This window comes from Eurosta solidaginis, chromosome 4 (genome assembly GCF_040869045.1).
Source record: "Eurosta solidaginis isolate ZX-2024a chromosome 4, ASM4086904v1, whole genome shotgun sequence".
In the NCBI taxonomy this organism is placed as follows: Eukaryota; Metazoa; Arthropoda; class Insecta; order Diptera; family Tephritidae; genus Eurosta; species Eurosta solidaginis.
Genome location: NC_090322.1, coordinates 142,011,260 through 142,024,419, shown reverse-complemented (window position 1 = coordinate 142,024,419; position 13,160 = coordinate 142,011,260). Strand labels below are relative to the sequence as shown.

The window sequence follows — 13,160 nt, the reverse complement described above, 5'->3', positions numbered from 1 at the left end:
TACTTCACCGTTTCTGTACTGATTTCTCCATTCAAGTGCCAAGCCGTCTTTGGAAGCTTGCATCTGCATACCTTCGCAACTTCGTCGGCTATTGGTGCTTCCATGAAGCAAACACGTCTTAATGCTTATGTTAACTGTTATCACGAGTGAGCGAATTGGTAAAGTTCGTAAGGTTTACTCCCTCGTCCGTTCTTTTCGTCAAGGTTAATAAAGATGGCGCTACCATATAGAAATGGTCGAAGTATTAAAGCCTAAAGCTTCTGGGAATTTATAAGCAAACGCTGAGCACATATAAGCAAGAAATGAAAGAAATTATTTTTAGCGATAATAGTTCAAATGGAAATCTTTAGGAATGCTTCGAAAACTGAAACACTCAGCTGAAGGTTAATTAGATATACATAGATAAATATGGGACAAAGTGACATGAAACAATACCAACATGTTTGAATGCCCAAACAAGTATTCCGCTGGCGTTTGAGTATAGCTTGACGATTTAAGCCAAGTTTGATACAACTGCCATACAGCAGAGTTTCGCATTCACACAAAGAGCGGAATATCACTACAATGGCCACTTTTTGTGGTAGCAATTTTCAGTTAACTTTTACCACCTAAACATGTCGGTTGTTTGTAACGCTTGCGCTTAACTTTTACTGCCGAGGTTTATTTCCGCTTGATGACTGATTTTTTTTTTCGCTTTCTTGTAGTCATAATTTGCTTACGGTACGCTTTGACTGTCGTTGCGTCAGTGCAGTCACTCATGAATACTGTGAGTGCGCACATCTTCTGGCCACTAGCTAACAATCCGAGAGAAACTACTGTGTAAGTAAGCGCGGTGAATACGCTTTGATGATCGATTTAGTCGTGTGATATAAACGATCGGGTGCGCATGCGTAAACGGAAATATTAATTTAAATAAACAAAAGAAAGCCTGCAAAACTTAACTTTTTAATTGTGTGTGAATCAAAAATAATTGAAATGGAATTTTAACATTAAGTGTGGTATTTTGATAAAGAAAGAAAATCTAGTAAATAAGAGCGCAGGTGCTCAAAAGGATTACTATCAACAAAGTTTAAGAAAAAAGTAATTTGCAAAAAAATTTAAATTTGAAATATTAAAATATTTAAATTTCTGAACAAATTTCTAACTCAAGAAACAAGCAATTATTTTTAAATATGTACACCTATACATGTAAACGTCTATATACAAGTATATATATTTAAAGGAAGAAATTTTCATACCTATATGTATAATTAACAAAAAACGAAAAATAAAAATCATAACTTCGCAACACTGCATCTCGAAGAAAGTTGGAAAAAGCAGCAAAGCAAAACAGCAAAAAGGAAAGGAAACAATATATGAAAAAATAACGTTGAAACTCGCAATCATTGCATTTGTAAATGTTTTTTGTTGCTGCTTTTGTTGTCACCGCGTGTAACGGTGACATACTTACCACTACGAGTTTGCCAACTTCACCTGTACGCCATGTCTTTTAAGATTTAAACCAGCCGCAATAAAAACTGAGTGGCTTAGAGCATAAAAATAAAAAAAAAAGTAAAAAAATTTGCTAAATGATTTATGCAAAAAAAAAAATTAAATAAAGAAGTAGTTAAAAAATAACAAAAAAAAAATAAAAAAAAAATACTGAGTATAGTGTTATACCGTTAAGAAATAAGTGTATATACAATTTTTAGCGCAGTAAAATAAAACCAAAAAAAATTGCAAAACTAAATTTAAAAAATTTATGCTATTCTGTTTTTTGTTATTTAACTTTTGACTACTATAATTATTATTATTATTTTTTTAATAAATTTGTTTGTTGTTTATATAGTGTTTTAGCGAACGAATAAGTGAAAATATTTGTTGAAATTTTACATTTTTAAAACGATTTTATATTCAAGCAGTAATTGACGATTAAGAAACAACAACAAGCTAATCGCAATGCCGCATATACGTACACAGCTGATGCTAGTGATTATTAGCTTATTGGGTTATCACGCACGCATCGATGCACAAAATACAGGTGAGTGTAATACTCTAGATTACTACTTTCATAAATACTTATAAGTTTATAAGTCTCCGGAACGACTTAGTATGACCACATGAAGTTTTCAGGCCATAACGCTCTCCCACCCCCTAGATCCATGAGAAGCTTGGGGTCGCCAGAGACTCGGCTGTTAAAGTAACAGGATTCGCCACGGGTAGGAGAGTGTTACAATTGGGTTGGAGAAGCTAAATTTTGCGCTGACAACACCTTGAAAAGTTTGCACTACACAACCCTTTGAAACAATTTGTTATTAAAGTCGCCTCTTACGACAGGCATACCTGCTGTAAGTATATTCTAAGCCCTCTAACCCACTGGGTCGACATATATATATATATATATATATATATATATATATATATATATATATATATATATATATATATATATACATGTGTGTTACTGTTAAACCCCGAAAGTAGCATTGACCTATAGCTATTGTGTTAAGGTTTTCTTACAGGCAACTAAATAAAAACAAAACTATAGATTGTCCTATAGTTCAGTTATACCCAAGGTTCCTGTTTATAGTCGGGGTAAAGACCAAAAGGCACAATTTTTTTGCCCAAGATTCGAACTCTTACAATTTGTGCCCTACCACATAAACCACCCGATCGTCAGCAGAAAGGGTAGGGGGGCAGTAAATTTAATAGAGCTTTTTGTATGGGTACAATGAGTATCTACCTTTTTTTGCTATCTTGATGGATTTATTTCAAAAGTATTATTATCATAAAACCTAAGGCTATAGCATTACTAGATAATAATTATTTCAACGACACTCCTGAAAATTTTCTATGAGTATTTTTAATGTTATGGATACAAGTTCCTTTACTTCTTGAGTTTCACACAATAACTCTACCCTTCTGAAATTTTCAACAAAAATGAGTTTGCTTATGCTTATCTTATTTGTAAGAAATCCAATATATAAAAGCTTACAGTTTTTATTTTATTTTCATTATAATAATAAAGAAGAAAATTCGGATATACCGTAAATGAATTTTCAGGATGTGGATTGTTCTCTATCGCTTTGATTTATAGAGATACTGCTGATTATTTCTCATTCGATTTGCGCACCTGCTTACTGGGAGAAAAAATTTCCTAACAAAAAAAATTTCCTATCTAACACCAGTAGGTACAGTTTAGGATTTCATCTAGCCTGGATTAACCAGTGGTAAGATTAGGAATGTCTCACCGCTTCGGGAACGACGGACGTTGCCCGAAACCGACAGGTTACTGGCGGACATTTTCAGATTAAGGAACGAGCTTTTCAATATGTCTTCCAGCCACATGAATCTGCTAGCAACCAAATGTCAAGGATACGAAACATCCTTGCAAATACTTATGATAAGCGAATCAAAAGGTGACGATCCTTTGTCGGCTTCACAAAAAGGCTTTCGACAATGCGAAAAAAAGGAGATACTGAAACTCGATAAGCCATAAACTCGATTGAACTGTATAAACTAAAAACTCTCAAGAATTTTATCATTCTGGGAAGCAGAGATAAAAATTATAACAGTTGGGTGTTTTTTAAAGCTTTGAAACTTTTTATGCTCGCTTAAAAAAAGTATAAATCAGAAAACAAAAACAAATGAAGCCAGATTTTTAATTTGTTTTTGATTTTCGATTGAAATTTCTTTCTAAGCGAGCAGGAACAATTTTGAAGATTCAGAAAAAACCCAGTGTGTATCTAGAAATCCAATCTTGTCAAGAAGTGCCAATTCGGAATGAACTTTCGGGGCTTCACATCTATATTCAAGAGAAAAGCGCAAAACCCTCCTTTTATACTAATTTCACACAGACAGCCAATAAAGCAGTTAGTAGATTTTTCTGCATTAAGATGCTAATACGGCAGCCAGACAATCATTCAAGTGGCAAATAATCACGTTTTACCAAATTTAAGCACTCATTTTGCTAAAATTGTCATGTATAATAAAAAAAAAACAAAGCAATGCTTATAAAGCACTCACAAAATACGGATTAGAAAACCAAAAAATAAAAGGAATAGCAGCAAAAAGGTAATAATTAGAAACAACTTACAAGGCGTATATCGGGGCATTCTAATTGGCTGGGTGGATAGAGGCATCTGCCTTAACACCAGTAAAAGGTATGAATGTTGGAGTTTTCTTGTTCAATACTCAGCTCACGATAAGTTAGCTGATGAAGAAGTGAACTTCAGAAACATATCCTAGTGACCATCTTCGTTTGTAAATTTTGTAATTTTTCTCTAATATTAATAACAAAAAACAGATTCATTACCGCAGGACTGCGACTTCAAATCCCACTGCCGGGAGAGAAGGTTTTGAAAAGTGACAGGTTCATGACGGATTAGGCTTCTTTTTTATATTACGGACTTTTAACAAAAAAATCCGCAAATAAAAGTAAAATCCGGCCCCATAACAAAGGAAGGGCATATCTAAATGAATCGAATTTTTACCAATCGATTCTTTCATTTATCTCATTAGCAACTTGTCACCGAAAAGCCATAACAAAAACTCATTGTTCTATTATTCCTTTAATTTGCCATAGATAGCTTGCACCAGCTTTTTCGCAATAAAATTTGCTCAAATTGAGACATTGCCCTGAAATTTGATGACCGCTTTCTGTTGAAAAAAACAAAATATTCTGTACGAGAATATTCGTTTCATTTAGATTAGCCGTTTCATAGTACGGAAATACTTTTTTAGGAGTTTTATTTTAAAAAGTATATTAATTTGGGCTCCTGGTTAAAACTGGTCGTGAAATAGTCTCGAAATGATTTCGGAAATGATCTTGAAATAATCCAGAGGTGAACCTGAAATCTCCCAAAATTGCACGGAAATGGTTCCGAAGTGATCCTATAAATAATTCTAAAGTTTTCCAGGAGCCTGGAGTTAAATGTTCCTAAATAGTCCTAAAATGGGTCAAGAATCTAAGATACAATTCCATTGTCTTCAAAAATTAATCGAAGTCCATCAATACGTTAGGCATGGACAAAGGTGGCTATAAGCTCCATATTAGGTGATATGCGCACACATCCCCCCTTTACAGAATGTCAGTTTGAATGGGAAAAACGATGAGTATTGCCCGTCGGCCTGTCCGTCCGTTAACACTATAACTTGAGGAAATATTGAGATATCTTCACCAATTTCGGTATACGAGCTTATCTGAACCCAGAATAGTGTGGCATTGAAAGTGAGTGAAATTGGATATTAACCACGCCCACTTTTTAAATATATAAAATTTTGGAAAACACAAAAACCTGATTATTAGAATGTTGAAATTTCATGTGTGGACTGATATTGATATTCATGACAAAAATTTTAAAAACATTTTGAAAGTGGTCGTGGCACCACCCATTGGTGATAGAATCAATTTTAAAAATATTATTTATCATAAATCAAAAAACATTAAACCTAACATAACAAATTCGGCAGAGGGCTTGCTTAACTATAAGAAATATTTCGAAGAAATATTGACGAAATCGGTTAAGGATCACGCCCACTTTTTTATAATGGATTTTTAAAGGGGTCGTGGACTAATAAAATAAGATCTATCTTTGCAAAAAAAGAGCTTTAAATCAATTATATTTCATTTCCCAAGTGGAATTATATAAAAAAATAGGAAAAAAAATTCAAATTATTGAAAATGGGTGTGGCACAGACCCTTTTATGACTAAGCAATTTTCTATATTTCAGGAGCCATAATTCAAAGAAAAATTACTGGGTAGTCCTAGATTAGGTACATATACTTTCCTTATAGAGTAAATATTTCTAGAAAAAATGGACGAGATCGATTAAGGACTACGCCTACTTTTATATAAAATAAATTTAAAAGTTCGTAGACTTGAACAATAAGCTATATCTTAGCGAAAAATAGTTTTGTATCAATGCTATTTAACTTACCAAGTTTTATTGTAAGAGGGAGATATATTTTTTTTTATATATAGGCGGTTCCACGTGTTATGTCGAAAATAATTTATCTGAAATGAACTGTACAATCGAAGCTCACGCTGAGTATATAGTGTTCGGTTACATCCGAACTTAGACACCCTTACTTGTTCTATAAGTATTTGAGTAAAACGCTCTCCTTCAGTATATTTTGAAAATACTCAAAAACTCTTGCATTAGGGAAATCATGCATTTTTATTATTATTATTATTATTATTATTTATCTTAAAGTACATTAAGACTTGGAGTCTTTTCATTGCACATATTCACGAGGTTAATTAAAATTTTTCTTCTTAAATTTAAGCTTAAACTAACATCAGTTTTAGACAATACGACACCGGCGTGGTAGATAGGTAGGTTTAACAGGAGGAGAGGGTTTGTGTTTGAAAAGATCTGTTACTGCCGTTTTGAAGCATCCATATGACTTAATGCGTTTTATTGGAATAGGTAGAGAATTCTACAATTTCACAGCACTAACAAAGAATAATCTAGAAGCCGCTACTGTGTTATGCCTGGGGAATACGATGTTGTGAGTTCGCGAAGATTATACAAATTTTAGTTTCCCATAAAGATATCTAGGTTGTTGAAATTTAATTATTTTATATAAACACAAAACATTTCGGATAGATAGACTTCTATGCTAAATCCAATTATATTTTTTGAGTATGTTGAAATGTGGTCAAACTTTCTTTTAAAATAGATGAATCTTGCCACGTTGTTAGTTTTTTAAGATTCGTAGTCTAAATCTCCATACACATTTTCAAATAGCTTATTTGAAGCACAATCAGAGCAAGAGGCAAAAGCCATTTGTTTCTGCCCAAACTGTTATTTTATCAAGATCTTCGTTTAGCCTAAAGACAAGATCTTCCCTAAGTCCTATTGGGCGTGAAAAATAAATCTGAGAATCGTCAGCATATAAATGTATTGACGAATTTTGACAGCAATGAACGATGTCGTTGATAAAAGTTGTAAATAGTATAGAACCCAAGATTGAACTTTGAGGTACCCCTGACGGAATTTTACTACGTTCAGAAACTACTTCACCACACTGAACTTGTTGCTGCCTGCTCGAGAGGTAGCTTTTAATAAGCTTAATTGAAGTTGAGTCAAAACCGAAATAATGGTTCAGCTTCAAAAGTAATATATCGTTATTGACAGTATCGAAAGCTTTAGAAAAATCTAATGTAAATAATTTGACTTCGAGACTGGGGCGAATATCATCTATTACTTTGAGCATGGCTGTGGAACAGCTGTGACCAGCTCTAAAGCCAGATTGATTGTCAGCCAGCAGTCTATTCTTGCTCAGGTGAGATGTAATTTGATTAGCAATAAACCTTTCAAACACTTTCGATAAAGCTGGTAAAATACTTATAGGCCTATAATTTTGAGGGCAGTCATAGTTGTTGCTATTGGCTATAGGGACAATGTTTGCTACTTTCCATTGGTTTGGAGATGTTGATGAGGTTATTGCAAAGTTTATGAGATGTGTAAGAGAGGAGAGTGCAGAGGGCAATATTAATTTTAAAAAGCGTAGACTAAGTCCATCCACACCCACAGCATTCGATTTGATGTTATATACACACTTGGCGATCTCATCTTCAGTGCCTGAAACAAATGTAAATTTATTAGAGAGGTTGCATTCTAAGCTCTGATTTACAACAAATTTTAAAACATGGTAATGCCGTCTATTTATTCCTATGAAATACGAGTTCATTAAATTTGCATCAATAATGCAAGCTTTATCAGCCTTCGGACGAATTCCTAACGAATTTAAATTTTTCCACAGAATTTTTGAAAGGAACGTTATCATTAAATTTCGTTTTGAGATAAATTATTTTGACTTGACGCAAATCAGTTGTTAATTTGTTTCTTACTTTTTTTTATTCTCTCCACCGCTTAGTAGTAGGGTTACGCTTCCAGTGTTTATAAGCATTATTACGGTTTTTCACAAGCTTTAAAATTCTATTATTGAACCAAGGTTTTTTATTGTCAATTGCATTGGTAGTGGAAATAGGAACATACTTTTCATATAAATAATTTATCAGCATTACTAAATAAGATAGCTTATCTTCAATATGCGGAAGAAGATAGCAGTAATGCCAGTCCATTGCGAAACTTTCATACTGGAGAGAATTCATATTTATTTTTTTTGAAATCCCTGTACAAAGGTTTCACAGCATTTTTAGTTTTGCTGAACTCCACATCGTAAGATAACAGAATTAACTGGTGGTCAGAAATTCCAGCTAAAATAAATTGTTCAATATGCATTATATTTCTAGTGTCACTTGCACCAAAGAGATCCAGCATACTTGGTCTGCATTGAGGCGCGAAACGTGTAGCGTATTTGTTAACAATGGTAATACCAACAGAGTTAAATTTACTTAACAAGTTCCTGGATCTATTACTATCAGATTCCATTAGAAAAAATTAATTTAAAAAGCGCACTCATCACTTGCCGGTAACAATTTCACACCTGCAAAAAACGTAACGTGACACCGCAGACACCGCAATGCCTTCTTCATGTACTTAAAGGTTTATATATGTATATATCTCTACTATTGTAAGAATTGTATTTATATGAACTTGCATTAAAATTGTATTATACCTACCAAACTACCAAAGTATGCAGAACGTGTGCAATGGTGTTTAGGTAGTATACAATAACAATGATGCAGCTGGAATGATTGTATCCGATTTCCACAGCAACGCTTTCCGTTCAGACAGCGACAAAAGATGTAATTGAAAAGCGGTGTATGATTACCTCTCGCTAGCTGTTGTTGCGATTTATATTGATTATGCTTATAATTATATATTTACTGGTACATACATACATATTTATAAATATATATCTATACTCGATGAGTATATTCAACTTTGGTAAGCTTGTTCTGTTAGCGGTTTATATTTAATTGTGTGCGTATATTATTTCCTAAATGAGAGTCCAAAAGATAAATTCAAAGCGCTTACTTGTACTTATTATTTCTATGGCAAGTTGTCTGCGCCTTGAACTTGAATTTATACCACAAAGCATCTATGGTGCATTGTCACGCTGCAACTCAATACTTGGCGCTGGCATGTGGCACACCCACAGTGTTGTTGTTGCTGTTTATATTGTAAGCAGCGCTCTTGCCACAATTCAATAGTGCATTGATACATTGCCATTACTCGGCTGTGTTTTGCCGTATCGAAATTTTGCTGTTCAAAAGTTTTACTTTGAACTCTGTCTGCTGATTTTTTTTATAAACAAATTCACATTGCATCGTGTTAAAATGTTGTATACAAATAAATAATGAAAAGAAAAAGAAATAAAACTAATTAATTACAACATTACGTGCAGAAAGTCGTTTGTTGCTTTATTAGTATTTCAGTTCATCTGGCAGCATCTAAAGTTTATATCCCAATCCTAAATTGGTTTTGATAGTAAAATGCATTTACCTATTTATACTCCAATTGTGGTAACATTTTATTTTTTATATTAAAATTTGTTTTACAGCAGCGTAACTAAAGTAACAATAATTGATTTTCTTTGTCTCGTAGAAAATAAGAAATCAATTTTATTTGGTAATTTATGAAAAACAAAAGTGTTTATTATTAATTGCCCCTATGAGGTCTATAGCGAAAGTGGAACTAATAATTTGTAAAAGAAAGCTAATAATAATAATAATAATGTTTATGATATAAAAATGCGATTTTGTTTTTAGTCTCATGCTATCAAAATATTAGTGGAGTATTCATGTATATTGAATAGATTTTCCTTGACAAAGACATAGTGGATCATGGAATATTACATCTAAGCCCAGAAGAATTAAACAAGGGGTGCCATAGGGCGGTGTCCTATACCCTCCTTTTTTAACTTCAACATATCGAAGCTCCCTTGGCCACCAGAAAGAGTTCCTATTATATCCTACGCTGATTACAGCACGATAAGGGCTACATATCGCAGACTACCCATTGATGAGCTATGTAAATAAATAAAAGACTATCACCCTCATCTCTCCAGTTTCTTCGCATAACGAAACCAGACATGGTCACTGGCCAAATTATCGGCGAATTTGTTCACAACACAAAAGAAATGGTGTGATGTTGGATCAGGATCTACATTTTGGCGATCATGTATCTGCAATTGTACGTAAACTACTTAAATCTCTTGCCGGCAGCACAAGGGGTAAAGATAAAGCGACGCTCATAACCACTTGCAAAGCAACTGACCGTCCGCTTGCATACTCGAAGTGAAATAACCTAAACTCGCAGTAGAAGAAAATAACCTGCTCAGGCAGACGCGCATCTCTCTAATAGGATAAACTCTTACTTATCCAGAATCAGTCCCCATATACCCAATGTATTTCCTGCTTGTTACGTGTCCCCACAAAACACCAACCATCTTTTCAACTGCAATGTGGAACCAACGCCCCTAACACCAGTCTCACTCTGGTCCACCCTTGTTGAAACTCCAAGCTTCCTTGAACTCCCGTTAGAGGATATTGATGAAAATTTTCAAGTGGTGGCACCTATTTGATGGGGTGAAGCACTGCTACAACAACAACAACTTATTGGAGCACCTCAGTTGATATTGCTTATACTCACAGAAATACAAGCACTAGAACAAATAGTGTATTGTGGAATCTGGGATTGAACTTGCTAACCCTAAAGAATGGGTATTTACTTAATGGATTTTCATAGTTGATCACCTAGAAATGCCGACCTAGTTGAGATGATAAGCTTTACGTATTAAAGAGTTACAAATTGAAGACATCCAAGAAAAGTTTTAGGGCTTTTAATAGAAAATACCAGTGTTTGCATTTGCACCGTCAGATAGCATTAACAGCGAAAAATAAGCTCTGCTACTGGTTCGGCTCCGAACATGAACAGAGCATAAAGCAGAGCCGTAGCATAATGAAGTGATAGCATTTCTTACGCTCTACTATGTGCTACATCCTGTTTTGGAACGAAGCAAATAGCCGCTGTGTTGTGATGGTAGCGTGTTCCGCCTACCACATGGAAGATCCTGGATCACGCCCCGGTCAAAGCAACATCAAAATTTTAGAAAAAATTTGTTTGAATTAGAAGAAAATTTTTCTAATCGGGGTCACCCCTCGGCAGTATTTGGCACTCAGATTGATTTATGCCATGAAAAGCTCTCAGTGAAAACTCACCTGCTTGCGTAGGCCGTTCGGAGTCAGCTTAAAACAAGTAGATCCCTTCGCGCCAATTAAAAATATAAAAAAGGAACACGACGCAAATTGGAAGAGAAGCTCAGCCTAAAATCTCTTCAGAGGATATCGCGCCTTAAATTTTTTTTATAGCAAAATAAAAACTACAAACTAAGTGGTATGTGTAGTGATATGAGGGCAAACAAGTAAGTCATTGTTATTTGCTCTATTGGACATTGTTATGCAGAACTTTGTCTTTAGTCTTGTTTTTTTTTTTTTTTTGGAGTTCTTGTAGCGCTGTGATATTATTGTGTTTGTACTGGTGATTTTATTTGTCGGTGTTTAAGTGGTTATTGCTACTTTTTGTCTTTGTTGTTATTCTTATTGCATCAGAAAACTCACTTCTGTGGCCTATGTGGTATATCAAGTTTTGGTAGATCAGCAGTAGCACGGAAAACTCATTTTGCGTACTAACATCAACTTAAATAATAATTTCAACTCTTTAAACTGAACAGAAATTTCATCATCATTAATTAGCGCTTATCCACCTAGGTGATTTTAGCCGTTTCGTAACAGCTCACGCCAGCTATCCCTGTTTCGCGATAACTGACGCCAATTGGGAGCACCAAGGGAGGTCATGTTTTCCTCCACCTTCCTCTTCCAGCTCAATGAAGGTGGTGTCAAGAAATAATTTCTTGGCCGGTCGTCGCCTATTCGCATAACACGACCTCGCCAGCGAAGCCTTTGGGCTTTTATTCGCTGCACTATCGTCAAATCTGCGTAAAGCTCATACAGCTCATCATTATACCTCTTTTGATACTCGCCGTCGGCTTAACGGAGAGGACCATAAATTTTGCGGAGAACTTTTCTCTCGAGCACTCCAAGAGCCATCTCATCTTCTCTCAACACCCTCCATGATTCTGATCATAGGACAGGGATGATAAGCAACTTATAGAGCGTGATTATTATTCGTCGAGAGAGGACTTTATTTTTCAATTGCCTACTCAGTCTAAAGTAGCACTTGCTAACAAAAGTTATTTTATGTTTGATTTTTAAGCTGACGATGTTTTTGCTTGTAATGTTGGTCCCCAAATATTAGGCGGGTTATGAGGGCCTAGAATTTACCTGTGGTAGATATGCCTTTAGTAAAAGGCGATTAAAATCCAAAGCCAGTTTCTGGGTTGAGCGCTAGGCTTGGGGCCTGCCACGTTTAAAACCTTTTCCAATAAAGTTAAACTGAAACATTACAATGCATATTTAATACAAAAGTAAATAGCTACTCAAAGAAAGCAAGAATAAATACATTGTCCTAGCATTTAAAACAAGAATATTTATATCTATTAATTATGCAACATAATATTGATAACATTTAGGATTTATATTCCTATTCATATTCTTTACAGAACATTTTTTCAAAGCGCAGATTAGCCACTGAGTTTCAATAAAATTGTAATTTATGACGACTAAAAATGCGGTTTTATGATATTTTTATGTTAATGAGAAGCTATGAAGTATAATCAATTGAAAAATATCACAAAGAATTTACGTAGGATGACAATATGTAAATGTCTAAAACAGTTACTTAAAATACTAAAAATTTTTTTTTTTTGATTAGCAGCGGCATTTTTATGAAAAGGAGAATAGAAAAGAATTCGAACTTCTAGTGAGAATTGATATCTCACGTGTTCCTAAAAACCTACCAAGTAACGGTAGTTTCATTTCACTTTGACAAAAAATTCACTGCTAAGACGAAAATAGTATAGCATACAATTCACTGCTAGATTTTTGTGAAGAAACTCATTAGTATGCTAATGTAGTTAATATCAAATATCTGACAAGCAAGAATGTATTAGAAATCAAACTATTTAAAATCTATCTTTAATGTAGAAATTTTTAAGCAGTAAGAAGTTGTGTTGATGGAGCTTGGGAGCTATATAAAAGATTTTGGGAAAAAGTATCAAATGCTGTTCTACTGTCTTTGGCTGTGTGTGGCTTTTGTGAATGAAGAGAGGTTATTATATGATGATAATGATACTGATTGACAAT

At 34.2% G+C, this 13,160-nt stretch overlaps 1 protein-coding gene across 6 annotated transcripts in view; it reads left to right on the top strand.

Annotated features, from left to right (window-relative positions):
- Window positions 1–384: 384 nt before the first annotated feature.
- The window catches only part of LOC137250409 (uncharacterized), a 224,014-nt gene continuing 211,238 nt past the window's right edge, over window positions 385–13,160 (top strand). Inside the window, exons 1-2 of one of the 6 annotated variants that reach the window (XR_010952937.1) lie at window positions 385–1,393; window positions 1,829–2,020. Coding sequence is in view for 5 of the 6 variants with exons in the window: in XM_067783150.1 (XP_067639251.1) it covers window positions 1,939–2,020 (82 nt within the window). In the remaining variant the exon portion in view is untranslated. Of the gene's footprint in view, window positions 1,394–1,533; window positions 1,552–1,828; window positions 2,021–13,160 lie in introns of those variants that run through there. The other 5 variants (XM_067783150.1, XM_067783149.1, XM_067783148.1 and 2 more) reach the window with 5 other exon arrangements.